The 21,871-nt window shown below is 44.5% G+C and overlaps 1 protein-coding gene across 5 annotated transcripts in view; it reads right to left on the bottom strand.

Moving 5' to 3' along the window:
- CLIP2 (CAP-Gly domain containing linker protein 2) overlaps nucleotides 1–21,871 on the bottom strand; it is a 77,868-nt gene that overhangs the window by 18,187 nt on the left and 37,810 nt on the right. For 4 of the 5 annotated variants that reach the window (XR_014151831.1, XM_081843481.1, XM_081843483.1 and 1 more), the window contains exons 4-9: nucleotides 14,007–14,131; nucleotides 11,306–11,519; nucleotides 9,744–9,941; nucleotides 3,017–3,120; nucleotides 2,277–2,337; nucleotides 52–156 (exon numbers count right to left, since the gene is read on the bottom strand). Coding sequence is in view for 4 of the 5 variants with exons in the window: in XM_081843481.1 (XP_081699607.1) it covers nucleotides 52–156; nucleotides 2,277–2,337; nucleotides 3,017–3,120; nucleotides 9,744–9,941; nucleotides 11,306–11,519; nucleotides 14,007–14,131 (807 nt within the window). In the remaining variant the exon portion in view is untranslated. The remainder of the gene's footprint in view (nucleotides 1–51; nucleotides 157–2,276; nucleotides 2,338–3,016; nucleotides 3,121–9,743; nucleotides 9,942–11,305; nucleotides 11,520–14,006; nucleotides 14,132–21,871) is intronic. The other variant, XM_081843484.1, reaches the window with a different exon arrangement.

The following is a 21,871-nucleotide window of genomic DNA, read 5'->3' as shown; positions in this document are numbered from 1 at the left end:
AGGGCAGGATGAGACCGTTTTGCGGGGTGGGGAGCATTGGGGACAGATTACCCTAGAGTCCTCCAATCCTTTGAGAAGCTTTTCAGCCTGTGTCTTCTCAAACAGGAGGTTCTGCTCGAGCTCCCGTATTCGGGCATGCTCCAGCTGGGTCTGGGTCTGGTCGGGAGGAGAAAATAAAAGAAAGAACACAGAAGGAAAAGGGGGGAAATAGAACAAAACAAAAAAAATGGGAGAGGGAGAAAGAGAGTTGAAAACAGCGGAATAAATAAAGAGAACGGACAAGTGGAGAAGTGTAACGTCGTTATCTTCTCCAGCAAACAGGGCAAAGGAAGGCAGTTCACAAACAGGAGAATAAAGAGAGCGTAAGATCCAAAAGGGCAGGGATGTCCGCTCAAGCAAGAGGCAGCAAGTGGCGGCAACTGCCACGCAATTGAGAGACGGCTTCGGAGTCAACCCTCTGAATTGGGGCAGCACAAAAGTGCAGGCACCCCCCCCAAAAAAAAGTTAACAATGTAAACGAAAAGACACCCATCTCCTGATCTGAGATGAGACAACCTATCACTGCAAACTGCTGCCCTAGGCAACCCCCCGTCTATTCTGTATATTTATCTCCAGGTGCTCTTTCCTGAAGGTACCAAGCACAGAGGACCAGCTCTGTTCGCCCTGAATTGCTGGCAGCCCCTAATAATAATAATAATAATAATAATAATAATAATAATAATTTATTATTTATACCCCGCCCATCTGGCTGGGTTTCCCCAGCCACTCTGGGCGGCTTCCAACAGAACACTAAAATACAACAACCTATTAAACATTAAAAGCTTCCCTAAACAGGGCTGCCTTCAGATGTCTTCTAAAAGTCTGGTAGTTGTTGTTCTCTTTGACATCTGGTGGGAGGGCGTTCCACAGGGCGGGTGCTACTACCGGGAAGGCCCTCTGCCTGGTTCCCTGTAACTTGGCTTCTCGCAGCGAGGGAACCACCAGAAGGCCATCGGCACTGGACCTCAGTGTCCGGGCAGAACGATGGGGGTGGAGATGCTCCTTCAGGTCCCACTGCAAATGCAAACAATTGCTTGCGATGAGAGCGTTTTGCCCCAAACCAGCCTCGCCCCAGACCCCTCAAGACTGTCTCCATCCAAGAGTAGCATAGACAAACCTGCCTTTGCAGGGTACCATTTGACCCAAGCCCTCTCTGTCCACTTGCAGCAATTCTCCCTCAGAGCTTCACGCACAGAAGGAGTCAGCTTCTCGGAGAACCTGCCATTCTCTGCCTCGTGCTCCTCCTTCTATGGACCAAGGTGTCCTGGGTGAATCACGTTCACTTCACCTTTTAATCCGAGTTTTGCTTTGGGAATGCTGCACAGTTCCAAAGCAGTTTCGCCCTTCTTTAATACACTTAGGAAGTGGAAAGCAGACGAACACCAAGCCAAAGTAGCGTTTTCCAAACAGGATACACAAAGATATTTTAAATTCATAAATAAATTCATCCTGCTTTCCTCATTTCGAATTACCTCCACCCAAAAGTAGTTAGATTTTAATTAAAAATCCTAATAGAATGTCTCCTTATTGGATGTCAGCATGTTTAATGCTGTTGACATTAAGCCTTTCTTTCCGCAGGTGATATCCAAAGTTTGTCAAACTCAGAGTAGTCCTATTGAAATCAATGTACTTAAGCTGCTGAATTTCAGTCTATTTCGAGTGTGACGTAGTTTGATATCACCCTAACAGCACAGAAATGCTCCTACTCCTCCTTCCTATACTGAAAGGGACAATACAGTTTTATTCCTAACCAGGATGCAGAGCAAGACTTGTTTAAATAGCAGGCAAAACTGGAACAAAATTGGGAGAGAAGCAGGGCAGTGAGGGGGTACCCACCACAATCCAGAACTTGGAAACACTCATGATATGCTCTGCATTCAATGTGCTTTTCCCCCTCCCCTCCAGTGAAATAAATGCACTGAGTCCCCCTCTCCAGAGAATAAAGGCTCCAAAGAGATCAAAACTAAACAAAACTCGCCCCATGATTGACCCAAAGCACAAGTGAGCAATGTCAGCTCGGTGGCACGTCGTCCGAAAACGGTCCTTTGTGAAAGCCGTTTGGAAAACACACGTCCCAGCCCTGCACTTCGTCAGGCAGCAGCTAATCAATATAACTCTGTTTATTATTAAAACAAGGCTGGACCAGAAAGGCTGACAAAGGGAAGGAGAGATCCACCCAACGGTCGCGGGCAACTCAGCTCATGCATTTTAAAAAGTGTGGGGCTGCCACAGATTACCTCCAAGTCTCCCTTCGTAATGGATTCTTCCTCAACGCGGAACTGCAAATCCTCCACCTTCCTGAGGCGGAAAAAAAGAAGTCAGGGAGGGGAAACCATTAGCATGAAGGTTGTATTTTTGGGGTGTGATTAAAAAATCCTCTGAATCTCTCTTGCGCTGATTAAGTAAAGCATCGTTACCAAATTTCTGAACTGCTTCCCGCGAGACCTCTCAACGAGATTTGCAATAGAATGACATACATAAAGCAGATAGATACATAAAAACAATTGCATAAAATAACACTGAATAACCTATGAATATAAAAACAGTTTAAAACAACAGCATCACATACATCAAATCAATTTAGATCTAGGACAGGTGCCGCCTGGGTTTTAGAAGGCCTGTTGATAGAGGAGCCGAAAGAACAACAGAGAAAAGGGGCCTGTTTGATATGCAGTGGGGGTTCCAAAGGACAGGTGCCAATTATGCTTGCAGGACTGACCCTAACCCTAACGCTAACAGGACTGAGTTTCTTTTGCCAGACAAATAAGTGAAAACCAGCATTTCCACCCTCCCATTTCTGTTAGGTTTCTCTCAGCATCCCTCATTGCTAGCCGGAAGTGCCATTGCTGGGGCTGTCAACACCAAATCCCTCTGTGTGTGTGAGAAAGCAAAGGGGCTGTGTGTGTGTGTGTGTTTCTCTCTCTCTCTCTCTCTCTCTCACACACACACACACACACACACACTCTATTATGGATACCTTTTCTCCTCTTCCAGCTGGTTGAGCAACTCCACTTTCTCCTTCTGCGACCTGTCCAGCATGGTTCGCGCTCTCTGCAAATTCCCTTCTGCTTCGGAGATGTACTAAGGAAAGGAAAAGAAAGGTCCCAAAACAGGCAACACACAAACGGGCAAGATAGAGACTGCATGTGCACACACGCACACAGATATCACCATTATATTTTTAAATATGGAATGCACAATGCTGGTGGTCAACAAAAGAGGTTTAAAGACTGTCTCAAGGCAAATCTAAAAAAAATGTAGTATAAACACCAACAACTGGAAACACTGGCCTGCAAGCACTCCAGTTGGAGAACAGCCTTGACCAAAGGTGTCGTAGGCTTTGAAGACACTCGAACTCAGGACACAAGGGAGAAACGTGCTAAGAGGAAGGCACGCTTGGCAAATCCACACCGTGATCAACTCCCACCCTGAAACCAATGTCCCCACTGTGGAAGGACGTGTGGATCCAGAATTGGCCCCCACAGTCACTTACGGACTCATTGTTAAAACCGTGTTTATGGAAGACAATCTTACTCGGTCACGAGTGATCGCCAAAGAAGAAGATATTTTAAAATACAGAAATAGCAGAGGAAATAAATGCACCAGGCATCTTCAGTATTATTTCATTCCTTATCTCACTTCTCCTCCAGGAAGCTCAGAGTCCCTTCCACTGGGCACCTTGGCAGTCTCTGAGCAGGTGGAAACCTGCAGAGCTTTAATAAGGGCTTAGTTCAGGACTAAACTTGAAGGTTCAGAGAGGTTTGGAGGGTGGCAACACGAGAATGGGGCCTTTTCTGCAGTGGCTCCCTGTCTGTGGAATGTTCTCCCCAGGGAAGTTCGCCTGGCGCCTTCATTACACACCTTTAGGCACCAGGCAAAACAGTTCCTTTTTAATCAGGCCTTTGGTTGATCTTATTGACATCCTATGTCCTTTTAAAACGCGGCATTCTGATTATCTATTTTGTGGTTTTATATTTTGATTTTGTTCTGTGAACTGCCCTGAGAACTCCAGGTATAAATTCAATCAATCAATCAATCAATCAATCAATATAATAGTAATAAACCAGAGACCAGGGCAGCATAAAGTCTGCAAATCCAGGCTTTAGTGACTTCAAGGCTGGATTACTGCCATGTGCTCTGTGTGGGGCTTCTCTCGTGCTTAATCCAGAAGCTGCAGTTATTGCAAAATGCTGCAGCTAAGTTGCCAACAGGAGTGAGATGTTTAGAGGTCTGTGCTGGTTGCCGATTTGCTACCAGGTGAAGCTCAAGGTGTCTCTATTGGTAAATAAAACTCTTAACAGCTTGGGAACCCCTCCATGCTTGTGGGACTGCCTTAGCCTATACATGCCCAATTGACTGCTTTGATCTGCAGAACTGTCACTGTTGCAAGCACCTCATAATAATCATTCTGCACTTGTAAGAACTTGATTTTTGAGTGCGGCAGTGCCTACATGTTGGAACTCCCTGCCTACTGGTGTCCTTTATTATAAATAATGTTATTTAGTTGAATAAATTTGTATACCACCCTTCGTCCGAAGAGCACGACACAAAAATACAAAACAAGAACAGAAAATGCACCATGAAACAATAAGCAAACCAATAACACCCCCCTCCCACAAAGACGTTTTTTTTTTTTTTTTTTTTTTTTAATATTTATTTATACAACAAGAAAAAACAAGAAAACACACACACAAAAACCCCCCCCCCACAAGTATCAAATTACACACAAATTACAAAAATAACCATAGACGCGTAATTTTCTTGACAAACAATAAAACATCTATTGGTCTTAACACTAAAGACCCAACTTCCCGTCTATTCCATATTTCAAGTTCAAATTACTTATTGCCAATACACATTTTTTTTCATAATTAAACTTATTCTCAATAAATCTAATTTCTTCTCTCTACCTAGCAACTATTACTGAAGTTCCTCGAATGCTGCAACAGAATTTAAACTACTATATTTGTTTTTCAGATATTCTTTGAAAACCTCCCATTTAGAAACAAATTCCTGTTTGGATTTATTCTTTATTTTTTCTGATAAACCATCTAATTCGGCATATTCTGTCAGCTTTTGGATCCAATCTTGTATAGAGGGGATTTCATTACTCTTCCATTTTGCTGCGATCAAAACTCTTGCTGCCGCCGTCGCATATAAAAAGATACCCTTCCTCTTTTGTGGAATATCCAAATCTGTTATTCCCAGGAGGTAGGCCTCTGGTTTTTTATTGAATGAGATCTTTAGAATTTTTTGCAGTTCTGCGTGTATACTCTCCCAGAATACCTGTATTTTCCTACATGTCCACCACATATGGTAGAATGTTCCTGAGTCTCCGCATCTCCAACAATTGCTTGACACATTTTTATACATTTTTGAGAGTTTCCATGGTGTTAGATACCATCGATGTTGCATTTTTTGAAAGTTCTCTCTAATCGTGTAACAATTTGTGAATTTCCAGTTGATCTTCCATAAATTTTCCCATTGGGCCATGGTTATTGAATGGCCAAAATCCTGAGACCACCTCACCATTGCCACTGTTACCTCCTCCTCCTTGACTGTCCAGTCAAGGAGGAGTCGGTAAGTTTTGGAAAGAGTTTTTCTTTTAGAATTTACAAGATCAGATTCGAATCGGGAAGTTTCTACTGAGAACCCCTTTTGTTTGTCAGATTTAAATTTTTCAAATAACTGATGGTATTGGAACCAGTCTGAAATGTGTTCTCGTATTTCCTCAAATTTTTTTAATTTTATTTGGTTATCTTCATTTTTTAGAAGTATTTTATATGTTGGCCAGCTTTCCTGAGTATTTTTCCGTTTTACTGCTATGGCTTCTACTGGAGAAGTCCACCACGGGACTTTAGGCTCCATCAGGTTTTTATATTTTTCCCATACAGCAAAGAGTGACTTTCTTATTATATGGTTGGTAAAATTTTTATGGATTTTCGCTTTTCCATATATTAGGTAGGCGTGCCATCCCCAACGGTTGTCAAAACCTTCCAGGTCCAGGAGGTCCGGATCCTGCAACGTGCACCAATCTTTTAACCAGGTGAAACAGGCTGCCTCATAATAAAGTTTTAGGTCGGGTAGGGAAAAGCCTCCTCTCTCTTTTATGTCTATTAAGATCAGGTGTTTAATCCTGGGTTTCTTCCCTTCCCACAAAAATTTGGAAATTTCTCTTTGCCATATCTTGAGACAACCTGCTTCACCAAGTATCGGAATCATTTGAAATAAAAAGATTAATTTTGGAAGCACATTCATCTTTATAATGGAAATCCTACCGAGAAATGTTAATTTTAGTTTACTCCAGGTTACCAAGTTTTTTCTAATCTCTAGCCAAGTTTTGGTGTAATTGTCCTGAAATAAGTTTATGTTCTTAGGGGTGATCCAAATACCCAAGTATTTCGCTTTGGAAGAGATTTTCAAGCCCAATATTTTTTCTAAGTCGTCCTTTTCTTCTGCGGTTACATTTTTGACAAGCATTTTTGTTTTTGTAATATTCAGCTTAAAGCCTGCCACTTCTCCAAATTCTTTAATCATTTCCAACACTCTTTTCAGACTTTCTTTAGGGTTTTCAGTCATAACGAGTAGATCGTCCGCGAAAGCTTTAATTTTATATGTTTTGTTTCCCAGAGTGATGCCTTTAACAAGCTGATCCCTTCTTATCTGATTGTTCAATACTTCCATCACCAAGATAAATATCAGTGGAGACAGTGGGCAGCCTTGTCTGGTTCCCTTGTTTATTTTGCATTCCTCAGTAATTCTTCCGTTGATGATCAATTTTGCATATTGTTCTGAGTAGATGGCATTTATTCCTTTACAAATATTTTCTCCCAGTCCGATTTCTTCCATTAATTTTTTCATAAACTTCCAGGACACATTATCAAAAGCTTTTTCAGCGTCTACCAACATAATAGCTGCTGGTTTATCAATTTTAATATCCAAATATTCTAATACATTAATCACACATCTAATATTGGATTGCATAAATCGTCCGGGAAGAAATCCGGTTTGATCTTTATGAATTATCTCTTTCAGCACCATTTTTAATCTATTTGCAAGAATGTCTGCAAATATCTTGTAATCATTATTTAGCAGTGCAATGGGTCTGTAATTGGCCATGTTTGAGGCTTCTGTTCCTTGTTTATGGATAAGAGTAATAAAGCTGTCCTTCCAGGTTTTCGGAAGTTTTCCATTTGCCAGAATATTATTCATTAGGTCTTTCATGGGAAGAAATAATGCTTGTTCTAACTTTTTATAGTAATTAGCTGGAAGACCATCTGGGCCCGGTGTCTTTCCTAATTTTGATCTCTGTATAGCTTGTTGCACCTCCATAGCTGTTATTGGTGAGTTCAAGATTTCAGTTTTTTCCTTAGGTATTATTGGTAGTTTATTTTTGCCCAGATAATCAATTATTTTTTCCAGAATCTCTGGACCTTCATTATATAGTTTTCCGAAAAAACTAGCAAAGTTTTTACTAATTTCCTTAGGTTCTTGAATCCATTTGTCTTCAATTTTAATTTTATTGATAATTCTATCTTCTTTTTTCTTCTTTAATTGCCAGGCCAGAAGTTTACCAGGTTTATTTGCAAACTCAAAGTTTCTATGTCTCAACCATTTTATCTTCCATTCTATCTCTTCATTTATTATCATGGAGAATTGCGTCTGTAAGATTTTTATACTTTGCTTAATTGGTTCATCATCTGGTTTTTGGAAAAGGATCCTTTCCTTTTTTCTAATTTCCTCCCAGATCTCCATTTTCTTCTTCTCCTTTATTTTCCTTTGGAATGCGTTTTGTTGTATAAAGAAGCCTCTTATGACGGCTTTACCCGCGTCCCAAACCGTCTCTAGATCTACTCCTTGATTTAAATTAAACTTAAAATATTCTTCTAAGATTTGCTTGGCCTTCTGTACAATTTTTTCATCGTTTAACATACTCTCATTAAGTTGCCACCTTTTAACCTTTTCTTCTTTTCCTTTAAAGTTAACCCAGACCGCGCTGTGGTCAGAAATTGTCCTTGGGTGGATTTCTGCTTTTGTAATATTATTTAATAAATCCTTTGTTGTCCAGATCGCGTCGATTCGTCCCGCCGATTTATGTGGCTCTGAGTAATGTGTAAATTCTTTCTCTGTTGGGTTCTTAAACCTCCAAGCGTCGAACAAATTCAGGAGTTCTATTAGTTGGAAAAATGTAGTTGGGAGTTTGTTCTGCCTCTTTTCTTTCTTCTTTATTGTCCTGTCCATGTTTGGATTGACTACTCCATTAAAATCTCCTAATAATATAATTTTTTCCCCTATATATTCTATGACTTTTTCTTCCAGGAATTGATAGAATTCGGATTTTCTTTCATTTGGTGCATAGATTCCAATAACTATCACTTTTTCATTATTGATCTTAACCTCTATAATCACTGTTCGGCCTTTTTCATCATTATAAAGCAGTTTTGGCTCCAGCTGAGGTTTTACATAAATTACCACCCCTCTCTTTTTTTCTTTACTTGATGCAATAAACTCAAGCCCCAATCTCTTATTTATTAATACTCTTTTATGTTTTTCCGCTACATGAGTTTCTTGCAGACAGATTAGATCATATTTTTGCTTAACCAGAATATGTTCCACCTTGTTCCTTTTTGATTTTTCATTTAATCCATTTACATTCCAAGTAATAAATTTATAATCCATACTTTATTTCTTATGATATGTCAACAGGTTTAAAAAAATAATAATAAAATTACACATTCAAGGCCTCAGTATAATTTAATAAATTCCCTTCTTAGATCTGTCTCCTAACTCTCAACTGTTTGTTCAATATCCTCTGATTCTCCCAACAATTGCCGTTTTCCTCCGAGGTCTTTTCGGTACTTTCTCCAGAACTTGTCTGCATCTAATGCCGACAGACGTTTAAAAGGCCATAGAATGCATCTAATGCCAAAGACGTTTAAAAGGCCATAGAATGTTAATCAGCCCAAGGCCTGGTATTTATTGATATTAAATTTGTGTAGTGCCCTTCATCCAAATATCTCAGGGCAGCTCACAGCATAAAAATATGAGATAAAAACACAAAATACATAATAAAAGAAGAACAAAACAACAACCCGCCCCCATTACACATATAAAAGGATATAAAGATGCCATAGAATCATAGAATTGTAGAGCTAGAAGGCACCACTAGGGTCATCTAGTCCAACCCCCACAATATTGTATTCTTTTTACCCAATGTGGGGCTCAAACCCACAACCCTGAGTTATTTATTAAGAGTTGCAGGATTCAATCATTCATCAGCCCAAGGCCTGGTTGAAGAGGAACCTTTTTGCCTGGTACCTAAAGGCGTATAATGAAGGCAGCAGACGAATCTCCCTGGCGAGAGCATTCCACAAATGGGGAGCCACTGCAGAAAAGGCCCTGTTCTCGCGTTGCCACCCTCTGGACCTCTTATGGAGGAGGCACACGACGAAGGGCCTCAGAAGATGATCCCAAGGTCTGGGTAGGTTCATATGGGGAGAAACGGTCCTTGACGTATTTGTTTTAATTATTAAATTTGATCCCTGGAATCTCAAGGTAGGGCAGAAAGAGATAAATCAATGGTCTGATTCTGTATAAGTTTGCTTCCTTATACCACACAGATCAACAAAAAGCACTTCGTTCCCTGCTTCTGATTTTCTCATCCCTCTCTGCCAGCTCAGAGGTGGCCCAGGCAAGTCCCTTACCTGCTCATGTTGTGCTTTCAAGATGCTGATCTCCTTCTCCACCTCGCAGATGCGGCTGGTTGCCTTGGCAACCTCGGCTCGCTCCAGGTCTCGCTCCGCCAGCAGCTGTTCGATGTGCTGCTGCTTCTCCTTCAGGGCCTCCTGCAGGGCTGTCGTGCCGGAGATCTTTCGGGCGTAGCGAGAAGAAGTTTCCGTCAGCTGCAAGAGGAGCAGGAGGAGTAGGAAGGTTGGAAAAGCTCCGATGAGAAACATGACAGGTCCATTATTCGGTCCATCAGCTTCACGACAAACCCAACATCCAAACACAGGGAGCGTTCACATCATAGATTAAAGCACTACGATTCCGCTTTAAACATGGCTTCCCTCCCTCCACCCCCCAAAATCTAGTCCGTGGCTACGACACCCCTGTGTTCCCTTCATGGAGAATACAAGAGCCTGCAAAAAACCTATTTCCAGCAAAGAAAGTGGAACAGGTCTGCATCGCAATAGTAATATTTAGCACCAAGTTGTTGCATTTAGACCACATCCACAGGGCAGCTTTGAAGCATCATTTGACCGTCATGGCTCCCCCCAAAGAATTCTGGGAACTGCAGTTTGTTGCTCAGTGCTGAGAGTCATTAGGAGGTCCCTGTTCCCCTCACAGAGCTATAATTCCCAGAGGGAAGAGGGATGGACTGTTAAACTGCTCCGGGGAAAATATACAGGTCTTTGTCTGACATTGACAAGACTGTGGGCTGCAGGTAAGCTTCACAAGAAAGTATATACCCACCCACCCCCGCTCTGAAGCAGCCCTCCCCAAGCCCTCCAGAGGACGCTGGACTATGATTTAGTCAGTGTGGAGTAGTGGTTAAAGTGTTGCGCTAGGACCCGGGAGACCAGGGTTCAAATCCCCACTCAGCCATGAAGCTCACTGGGTGACCTCAGGCCAGCTATCTACCTCACAGGGCCGTTGTGGGGATTAACTGAGGACAGGGAGAAGAACCATGTACGTCACCTTGAGTTCCTGAGAGGAAAACGGTGGGGTATAAATGGACTCCCTCAGGAGGTTGTGAGCTCTCCTTTTTAAGCAGAGGTTGGATGGCTATCTGTCATGGATGCTTTGATATCCCTGCATTGCGGGGGGTTGGACTGGATGACCCTTGGGGGGCCCTTTCAACTCTATGAAACTATGAAATGCAAAAAGGCAGCAACCATTTTGCACGGGGGTTCTGTGAACAGAGCATGCATAAGCCCACTCCGCCCTTGTTCTGACATCTTCCGGGTCTAAAATGACCCACATGTCAGCGGTCGCATGTTAGTTAGATGTGCGCAAAATGGCCGCCGCCTGTAAATAAATCCATCTCTCTTCTTAAAAGAGGGGTTGATTGTTCAGCCACTCTGGGAACTGCAGCTCTATGGGGGGGGGGCATGTTTCCTAACAATTCTCAGCACCGTTAACAAACTACACTTCCCAGCATTCCTTGGAGGAGGAAGCCATGTTTACAGTGGGATCATAGTGCCTTAAAGTTATGGTGCATGGATGTGGCCCAAGCCCTCATTCCCGAACGGAAGCCGCTCCTTACCAGCCCGCTCCGGCTGGGTCTTCCCCCAACGGAGGAGGCCACCGAACTGACGGAGCTGATGGAGGAGCTGCTGGGGCTGTGTGTCAAGGCTGAGACGCCCATGGCCATTCGCTTGCTCTTCTTGGCTTTGGCTGGGCTGGTGGATGGGAAGCCGATGCGGATGACCTTGTGGATGGGAGCAAAGAGGCCGAACTTGGGCGGGCACTGGAAATACCTGGAGTTGAAAAGAAAGGCAGAGGTTACGTTCCTGCTCTATGCTTCTGGATCCCCTACTTGGGATCCCAAAACACAGTCGGTGCTGCGGTCATTTTTGTCCTGATAGGCTTTCCCAGCTGGATAAATGGATCTTTGCCATTATACCTGTTGCGTATTGAGTCAAAGGATTTTATATCTGTATTATTATTGTCTGTATTTGCATTAGGGTAAAGTAACTGCCTTTTGGTTCCAGAGGGTACAGCTACTATTGGTTCATTTAAGCTGCTGTATTTGGATCCTCTGTCTTATTGGTTTCCTCCAAAAGGCAGGACTGTGATTGCCTGATATTGTTCCCTCCAAAATGTATCCTTTCTAGCTAGTTCCCTGTCCCTATAAATGTAGCTCTCCCCTCCTCAGGTCTCAGTCTTGTTGCTTTAATAAAGAAGTGTTACTAGAGAACTGTCTCCAGCATATTATGTCAAGAGAGCTGAAATCACAAACCCCACGTCACAACAATACCTATCTTGTATTGCCCTCATTGTTTAATAAATAATAACAACAACAACAATAGTATCATTTATTATATTTGTATACCGCCTTTCATCTGTAGATCCCAGGGCATCTTCATCATCATTTATTATTATCATTTATTAAATTTGTATACCACCCATCATCCATAGATGCCATGGTGGCTCACAACGTAAAATTACAGTATAAAAAGCAAAACATCCTATAATAAAAATAAGAACAAAAACAAACCAAGAATCCGCCCTCCCTCAACACATTAAAAAGGGCAGTTGAAAAGGAACGCTTTTGCATGGTGCCTAAATTTTGAAGGCACCAGGCGAACTTCTCTGGGGAGAGTATTCCACAAACAGGGAGCCACAACAGAGAAGGCCTGTTGTCGTGTTGCCACCCTCTCGTGGAAGAGGCACACAAAGAAGGGCCTCAAAGGTTTGCTGTTTTTGTGTTTTCAATTATCTGTTGCACACGTTGCCTTGAGATAGTTGTTCAGAAGGCAATTAATAAATTGATGGTGATGGTGATGATAATAATAGACTTTCAACAATGGCTAGGAAAAATGAGAAGTCTACAACCTAAAAAAAGGGGAATGGGAGAGGAAGAGGGGGAAACCTTGCTCAGGTGCCAGTTCTTAAAACTCTCCTTATAATACATAGCCCTGGTTATACAGATCCCAACTGCCTAGGAAAACAAGCCCACCCAAGAAAAATGAACATACACACACCACCAAAAAAAATCAGATGTGGCAGCAGAGCAGATGACAGCGTCTGGGACAAGAGGGCTACTGCTTTTCTCAGGCAGCTCAGCTGACTAAATAAGCTGTTAGTGATGTATCACTGAAAAGGCAAGTGAAGATCTCTGCAAGCACGCCAAACATCTCACCCAGATGTGAGCAGCTGTTCCAGAGCGCCGCCTCAAAATCTGCACAAAAGCAGCTGCCAGCTGCCCCAAATTCTCTGCCTGTGGGAGGCAGAGCTGGGGAATTGTAGAGCTGAGGGCTAAATGGGCGTTCCAAATCCTTTGCAAGCAGCTGTTTATGGTTGCCATTTCCAAGCAACTTTGGATGCCTCTCAGCTAAAGCATCTCCTTCGGCTGGTTGCCAGGGAGACGGATCCACAGAGGTGTCAGAAGATCAGGAAACCTCCAGGCATCTCTGTTTGCCCTGGGCCTCTCCCTATAAGTGTCCGGTCTGAGAGTGGCTTGATACACCTGATTCTCGACTGTGGTGGTCCAGGCTACACCACTTCATAAAACCTTTGGCACATAGAAACCTAGACCATCATGGTAGGTCAGAAGTGCGCAGGATGTTTTTAATTCACTTCTCTATCCCCTTGGTTGTAATATATGTATGTGGGGTTTATTGTCTGTTTGGTTGTAAGTCACTTTAGGTTGCCCTGGGTGATTTAAGTGACTAAAAAATTCAGCAAATAATAATTTATACGTGAGAAGGATTTCTAAAATGTGTATCTGTTAGTTTGCAGAAACATTCTGGGCTTATCGTCACTTATCTTTCTTCTGCTTTTTCCAGGCACAATTTGCACTTAAAAGCTGTGTCCAAGCACATACCATATTTTTCCATATATAAGACGCCTCCATGTATAAGGCGACCCCTGTTTTTTGAGTGCAAAATTAATAAATAAACAATAATAAATAAACAATTGCAACATTCCGTGTATAAGATGACCCCCAATTTTAAACTTTAAAAATTGGAGTGGGGGGGGGGAATATAGTCTTATACACGGAAAAATACAGTACTTTTTTGCTCTGAAGTTTTCCCTGCGAAAACCCAGAGCGGACGGCAATCACTGGGAAACGTGGATTGACATTGACTCTGATTGGGCACTAAGGAGCGGGTTTCCACAGGAAAAGCTCCGGGGCAAAAGAACAACCCTGCACACATTTTTCCCCCTCAAAATCTGGTCATAGTAACCTACTAACCCTGCACACACGGACACTGCTCACCCAGGCTGAGGTGCCCCCGTACCTTGTTCCGGCAACAGCTCCATCGTTCTTCCCCAAAGGTTCGTCCAGCTCCACCCCACACCACTCCCCTTTGGCAAAATCCGTCTCCCCCACATATCGCACAACGCCAGTTTTTGTTCCGCCAACCTGAAAAATCATATGGGGGGGGGGAAGAGGAACCAAACAAAACATTTTACAAAGTTTTTTTAAAAAGACATAAGCATACAGAAAGGAAAAAAAGATTAAGATAGAATCAAAGGTAACTTGGGGTCAGAATAAGAAGCTTGACACAACTCCAAAGCAATTCTGAGATGCTTCACTGATTTGACACTAGTTTGGTTGGTTTTCAAATTGCAAAAAAACAAACAAAAACAAACCAGCTCTGGCAGAATATTAGCCCTGGCCACTGTTACCAGAGAACAAGAGGGAAACAGAACTTTGCAGTTTATGGTATCTAATTCCACTTTTGCATTTGCTCACGGTAACATAATATTCTAACAGATTGGTCAAGATAATCACATCTAACAAAGTGTGTCGTTTTCCTCTCCATTGATTTTCGACTTTACAATATATAGGCACCACCCAAAAAGATCATGAGACAATGATACCTGAACCACGTTGGGAGATGAAAGTGTTTTATCTGAGCTTTTTTAAAAAAAGTTATGAGATCTAAGGAATCGAGCATTCATCCCAATTTGCTCACATAAAGCTTATGAGGATATTAGACAAGCGCTAGGTACACCTCAGCAGCTTCAAATTCAGCAAAGTTGTTTCTCACACCACCCCAGATGCATTTCAAGTTGCATTTTCACATTGCTGTACAAGGCAGGGTGGGGATTTCTTCACCTGGTGAGCATTACTGACTTGTTCCCCCGTCTGCAATTCCTGTCTCCAAATCTCATCTGGGCATGTGCAACTGTTGTCTCAATTGTCCACACCTCAGCTTAACTGCAAGGGATGCGGGTGGCACTGTGGGTTAAACCACAGAGCCTTGGACTTGCCGATCAGAAGGTCGGCGGTTCAAATCCCCGCGACGGGGTGAGCTCCCACTGCTCTGTCCCAGCTCCTGCCAACCTAGCAGTTCGAAAGCACGTCAAAGTGCAAGTAGATAAATAGGTACCACTCCAGCGGGAAGGTAAACAGCGTTTCCGTGCGTTGCTCTGGTTCGCCAGAAGCGGCTTAGTCATGCTGGCCACATGACCCGGGAGCTGTACGCCAGCTCCCTCGGCCAATAAAGCGAGATGAGCGCCACAACCCCAGAGTCGGTCACGACTGGACCTAATGGTCAGGGGTCCCTTTACCTTTACAGCTTAACCGCAGCTTCTGTTTTTAATCAGATGGCATTTCTCCAGAAACTGCAGGATGAATTTGGATCGTCGCTGACATCATGTCTGCTTGGCTTCAAACACGGCAGTGCTGTGAGGTCAGCGCCCTTAACAAACTCCAGTCCCCAGGATTCTCTGGGGGAAGTCGTGACTATTAAAGCGGTACAAGCACTTTGAATGTATGGTGTGGATTTGACCTCAGGCATCAGATTCCAAGGGGCAGTGGGTTCCCCACTGGCCCATCTGTTGATAGACAGGGCTACACTATCAGTCCTGGCCTCTCTAAAGTAGGCTGCGGCCTGACTATCAGGCTATGCACGCACTCTACATTTAAAGCACATTCAAAACACACAAACCCTCACAGAACTCTGGGAACTGAAGATTATGGGTTACTGCAAACTGTGGCTCTGGGAGGGGTCTACAGTGCTCGTAATTCTTTGGGGGGGGGGATGTGCTTCCACTGTGCTTTCAAGTTGTAATGTGTATGTAGCCTGAATGTGAAAAGCAGCTTTATGAGAAACATAGGAAAGCTGAGTTTTTTGCTACTCCATCTTCCAGCACAACCATCAAATTGATTTAGTTTAAAAAAAATCAAAAAAAAAATCTATCCAAGTAGATTTCAAAACTCCATGTTTATTATTGATGGAGTTTTTAAATTGTCCCACTGCTCAGCAATATATATATACAGCGGTACCTCAGGTTACAAACACCTCGGGTTACAGACTCCGCTAACCCAGAAATAGTACCTCGGGTTAAGAACTTTACCTCAGGATGAGAACAGAAATTGTGCGCCGGTGGCGCAGCGGAAGCCTCATTAGCTAAAGTGGTACCTCAGATTAAGAACAGACCTCCAGAACGAATTAAGTTTGTAACCAGAGACCTTCAACTCCTAAGGCATTTGGGAGATGAGGTACGACTGTGTGTGTGTGTGTGCGCATGGATCCCAGGGTGGCAGTTGCTCCCCTCAAGCTAACAACCTAAAAAGGTATGGCAGGAAAGGAAAACTGATTGGGAGGGAGGAAGAAATAGGCAAGCTCAGATGCACATTCTTAGTTGCAAGTTTCTCTAATGTCCATTTGGGATGCAAATGTTCCAGGAGGGGAGGCTAGTCTCTCAAGCTGCATTTACCGTATTTTTCACCCCATAGGACGCACTTTTTCCCCTCCAAAAATGAAGGGGAAACGTGTGTGCGTCCTATGGGGCGAATGCAGGCTTTCGCTGAAGCCTGGAGAGCGAGAGGCATCGGTGTGCACCGACCCCTCTCCAGGCTTCAGAAAGCTATCCGCAAGCCTTGCAAGCCCGGCGGGAGTTCCTGCGGGCTCACAAGGCTTGGGGGCAGCAGCCTGCAGCCCTGGCAAGTGTCTGCAAGTGTCTCCAGAGGGCTCCCCGTGCTTCGGGCGAGTGTCTGCAAGCCTTGCGCGCCCGGCAGGAGGCCCCGCCGGGCACGCGAGGCTTGGGGCGGCAGCCTGCAGCCCGAAGCACGCGGAGCCCTCCGGAGGGTTCCCCCTCTGCTTCAGGCAGGTGTGTACAAGGCTTGGGGCGGCAGCCGCGGCTGGGGGAGGGAAATAATTTTTTTTATTCATTCCCCCCCCCAAAAAAAACCGAGGTGCGTCCTATGGGCTGGTGCGCCCTATAGGACGAAAAATACGGTATCTTCCACACAAGCAGCACAACAGACCAGTCCGGAGTGGCAGCTTCCCTGCCCTGCAGGCACTCTCAAGCAGACAGCTAAACCAATAATGACGGCTTTAGGCCACTAATTCCATGGCCCCACTAGAACCCGGCTGCAGATGCCATTTAGCCACAAGGTGCAGACCCAGGAATGAAAGCGTAGCAGCAAACACAGAAAAACAAACAGATGAACACCGTCTGACCAGTAAGCAGATTTATTCATCTCCATCATTTCTGCAAATGCTGCTCAAATAAATGCGTGTGGGGATGGGGAGGGGCTCTGTGTTTGATTTAAAAGCCACTGACAAGTTTGATCCCTCTGCTAGTAGGACGGGCTCATTGAATGCAAGGTATTTGCTGACTGCAATGGAGTGGGAGAATCCTGTGTACGGAAGTCATGGCCTTCAAGTGAGGTGGTTTCATTTCAAGGGCAGAGAGACTGAGGGAGACACTTTCTCAAATGATTTGCAAGCTGCTAGTCTATATTGCTAAGGTCCCGTTGCCTGAAGACAAACAAGTCTACCAAATTGCTGAAGCTAAGCAGGTCTCGGCCTGGACTGGGGAACCATCTGGGCAAATGAGAGACAGTGTGGTGCAGTGGTTAAGTGTGTCAGACTAGGTACAGGGGGTCAGCAAACTTTTTCAGCAGGGGGCCGGTCCACTGTCCCTCAGACCTTGTGGGGGGCCGGACTATATTTTTTTTGGGGGGGGGAATGAACGAATTCTTATGCCCCACAAATAACCCAGAGATGCATTTTAAATAAAAGCACACATTCTACTCATGTAAAAACACCAGGCAGGCCCCACAAATAACCTACCCATGTAAAAACACGCTGATTTCTGGACTGTCTGCAGGTGGGATTTAAAAGGTGATTGTGCCGGATCCGGCCCCCGGGCCTTAGTTTGCCTACCCATGGACTAGGACTTAGGAGACCTGGGTTCAAATCCTCACTCAGTCATGAGGCTCACCAGGTGACCCTGTGTCAGTCACCACCACTCTGCCTAATCTACCTCACAGGGTTGTTGTAGGGCATTAAATGAGGAGAGGCAGAGGCCATGCATGGGATACAAATGCAATAAATATATAATAAAGTAGAAGTCTGTCACCTGAGGGTTCCATGATGAAAGGGAGGAAACAAGTGAAGATAAACATCTGAAAACAAGCCTTAAGACCTGCTGGTTACTAGCTAGGACATGTTGGCTCAGGGCTCAGAAGAAACTATTTGACAGCTCGAACACAGACGGGGGAGGAGTAAAAAACCTGAGTTTTGCAGCTGGCTAGAAGAAGTGGATCAGGATAGTGAGGGTGGATCAAAACACTGCACATTTAAATCAGGATGAATTCAGGCCAAATTGCTCACTGCCGTGTAACTGCCCCAGAAACAAATCAGAACAAATGCCCAGTGAAGAACCAACTTTGTGTGAGGCTCCCAACCCAAAAGACAATAACAGCAACTTTCACTTGAAAGTAAGGAGAATATCTTTATTCAGGTGAATAGCGCTACAGGCTCAGGACCCAGTGGTCAGGGATGATGGGAATTGTAGTCCCAAAACATCTGGAGGGCCAAGGTTGCCTATGCCTGTTCTAAACACAGCCTGGCCAAGTTTTTTCCCTTCTAGAACTTAATTACATTCTGCAAAGCAGGGCGAAGCCTTCCCAAGATGTCAACACACAGAGAGAGAAAGAAAAAAGCCCACAGCTGAACAAGAGGCAGCACAGAAGAAAGGAATTCCAAGTGTGCCTCTTGAGCAGCAATGGGAAAATAATCCCTTTTGGAAGCCAAAGGGAGAAGGGAAACCTTGAATTACCGTGTCTCGTAATTGCAAGGCTGTCGCTGCTCCAAGACCGCCCACATTTTCCTCCCAGACATGAGCCACTTAGAAGTACACAAGCTGGGTGGGATGTACTGCAAGGACAGCATGCTGGGTACGGTAGATGCCCTGGTTCAGTGGCAGAGCATCTTTGCACGCAAAAAGCTCCCAGGTACATCTTCAATGGCATCTCCAAGCAGGAAATGTCCCCTGCCTGAAATCCCGGACAGTCCCTGCCAGTCAGGGATAGTCGATCACAGATAGATCAATGGCCCAGCTTCCCAAGGTTGCACAAAGAAGTCAACTGGGGCGAAGGAAGTCAAACTTCCTAACCTATTTTTACTACTACTACTACTACTAATAATAATAATAAATTATTTATACCCCGCTGGGTTTCTCCAGCCACTCTGGGTGGCTTCCAACAAAACACTAAAATACAGTAACCTATTAAACATTAAAAGCTTCCCTAAACAGGGCTGCCTTCAGATGTCTTCTAAAAGTTTGGTAGTTACTTTTCTCTTTGACATCTGGTGGGAGGCCGTTCCACAGGGCGGGTGCCACTACCGAAAAGGCCCTCTGCCTGGTTTTGCCATTGAGGCTCAGTCCTCGAGAACCAAGGGTCAGTGTTCCTCTGCATGTACAGAGCAGCCTCCTCTCACAGGGATGCTTCAACAGCAACTGTTATAGTCTACGATTTAGGGCTCGCTTGGTTTCTGGCCCCTGCCCCTGGTAATTCAACCCTGTTTTTGCCTTTTGGAGATGCCTTGTCAACAATGTGTTGGTCAGAATTGCTGGAAGATTGAACGCTGCGGCTGGACTGCTGGTGGAGACGATTGCCAGCATGTAATTCTGGTGTACAGGGTGCCCAGATACTACAGGGCCTGGTTCAAGGTTCAGGCATTAACTGACAAGGCCCTGAGCAACTTGGATCCAGTATGCCTTGGGCGTTACCCGATCTTTGTACACCTGCCCCATCACTGAGGTCTTCAGGGGAGTAACTGTTAGTGGTTGCCCCACGGCTTGGATGCACGGCTCATTAGTTGGCTAGAGAGTGTGGTGTTCATAACGCCAGGTTTGCAGGTTTGATCCCAACATGTGACACAATTGGAGGGAGTGATAGGAAAATCAGCACCCTTGGCACCCCAAAGCCTACGAAAGTGACTAACATTGGCGCAGGGCGGGGTTTGGCTGCCTGAGATGCAATACTTTCCGACGTCTCACAGGCGAGAGGCCTTCAGATGAACTATAATTATATTCATTCTAAGGTCACCAAGAGTCTAATTTAGGAGTTCCTTTCTCCCTCTTGTGGTTGCCATTTTCGCTACAAACTCAACACTGGGGATTTCCTGAAGTTAAAGTGTTGCAAAGGAAAAGAGATGTGTGTGGATACACATGACGTTGCTACAGCAAAGTACTGCCAATAGAAGTCCACCCCAAATCTCTATAGACATGCAGGGGTCAGCAAACTTTTTCAGCAGGGGGCCGGTCCACTGGCCCTCAGACCTTGTGGGGGACTGGACTATATTTTGATAAAAAATAATGAATGAATTCCTATGCCCCACAAATAACACAGAGATGCATTTTAAATAAAAGGACACATTCTACTCACGTAAAAACACAGTTTCCTGGACCATCCACAGGATGGATTTAGAAGGCAATTGAGCCGGATCCGGCCAGTGGCATAGCGTGGGTGGTGCAGGGGGGGCTGGCCGCACCGGGCGCAACATCTGGGGGTTAGGGTTAGGGGGCGCAAATCCACGGGTTAGTGGGCACAAATTACTTGCCTTGCCCCAGGTGCTGACAACCCACGCTACGCCACTGGATCCGGCCCACGGGCCTTAGTTTGCCTACCCATTCACCAGAGTCTGCAATTCAGGCGTTGCCACAGTGGTGCCAGGGGTACACATTATCCAGCATTTCCCTAGGTGCCCTTCCTACTCCCCTCTCACCCAAAATTAGGCTTGAAAATTAGGTTTGCCAGGCCTCCAGGTCTAACCTGAAGTCTCCATGTTTGCCTGGCCCCTTCCAGGGGGCAAGTGGGGGGCTGGAATCTCCCACCGGAGTGTCCCTGTTCAGGGTTTGAGCCCGCTGCAAACATTTTGCTGCAAACATCTGGTGCAAGCCCAGCGAAAGAGACAAGGGAAGCCAGCTCTCTGCAAACTAAACCCCAGAAAAAAGTGTTGTCGTCCTCCCCCCCCCCCCCCCAGTGTGTAACCTTGGCTTTCATCTCCTTTTCCAGCTAAATACTAATGGCTCTGAAACACTACGCAGCATCGAAACCCACAAGCATTGCCTTTGCAGTAGAGAGTGAATTCACTCAGCCCATCTGCAAGAGAAACCCCAAACCTGAACTCAGAGAGAGCCAAGAAGGCAATTATGAGCTCTCTCACACACACACTTAATGGGGGGGGGGACTCTATGCAAAGAGGCTTCTGAACAGTAGCCACAAAGAAAGATAAGAATCGCCAAAAAGCGAAGTAGTTTCCTTCTCATCCAGCCCCAGATTAAAATAATTATTTTATAGCCAAATCCTCCCTCTGGCTCTTCAACAGCATGAACAATTGACTTACATTTCTGTTGCACCAAGGAAATGGACATCATTCTGCCTTCCTGCCTGTTTCACAAATATATGCATCTTTCTGCACACTTTCCCCTATGAGGAATGTTCCATGTTAGATAGATAGCAAGTGTGTGTGTGTGTGTGTCTAAAATCAATAAAAAGGCTCTGGTTGCCTCACCTCAAAAAGGACATGGAAGAGTTGGAAAAACTTCAGAAAAGGCCAACCCAAATGTTTGTGCATAGCCAGAGATTGGTCCCCCTTCTAAATTCTACAATTCTACTGGGTGTCTCTCTAATTTTGCATTATGCCTCTCTCACCCCTAATAGACCCTCAAAAGCAGCTACTTTGTCCCCCAGGACTCTCTCAAATCTCAAAATGTGCCAGAAAAGGTTGACAACCACTGGTTGTAAGCTCTGCAGGAAAGGGATCTATCTCCTTTTGTGCTCTGCAAACATGTTCATGCACATTGGTTGGAGCTTTATAAAATTAAAATTAAATAGTTGATGGTGCACAGAGTT

Source organism: Podarcis erhardii (assembly GCF_964252035.2).
Source record: "Podarcis erhardii genome assembly, chromosome: 16".
Classification (NCBI taxonomy): Eukaryota; Metazoa; Chordata; class Lepidosauria; order Squamata; family Lacertidae; genus Podarcis; species Podarcis erhardii.
Note: the sequence above shows the minus strand (reverse complement) of the source record. Positions and strands in the feature narration are given on the sequence as shown.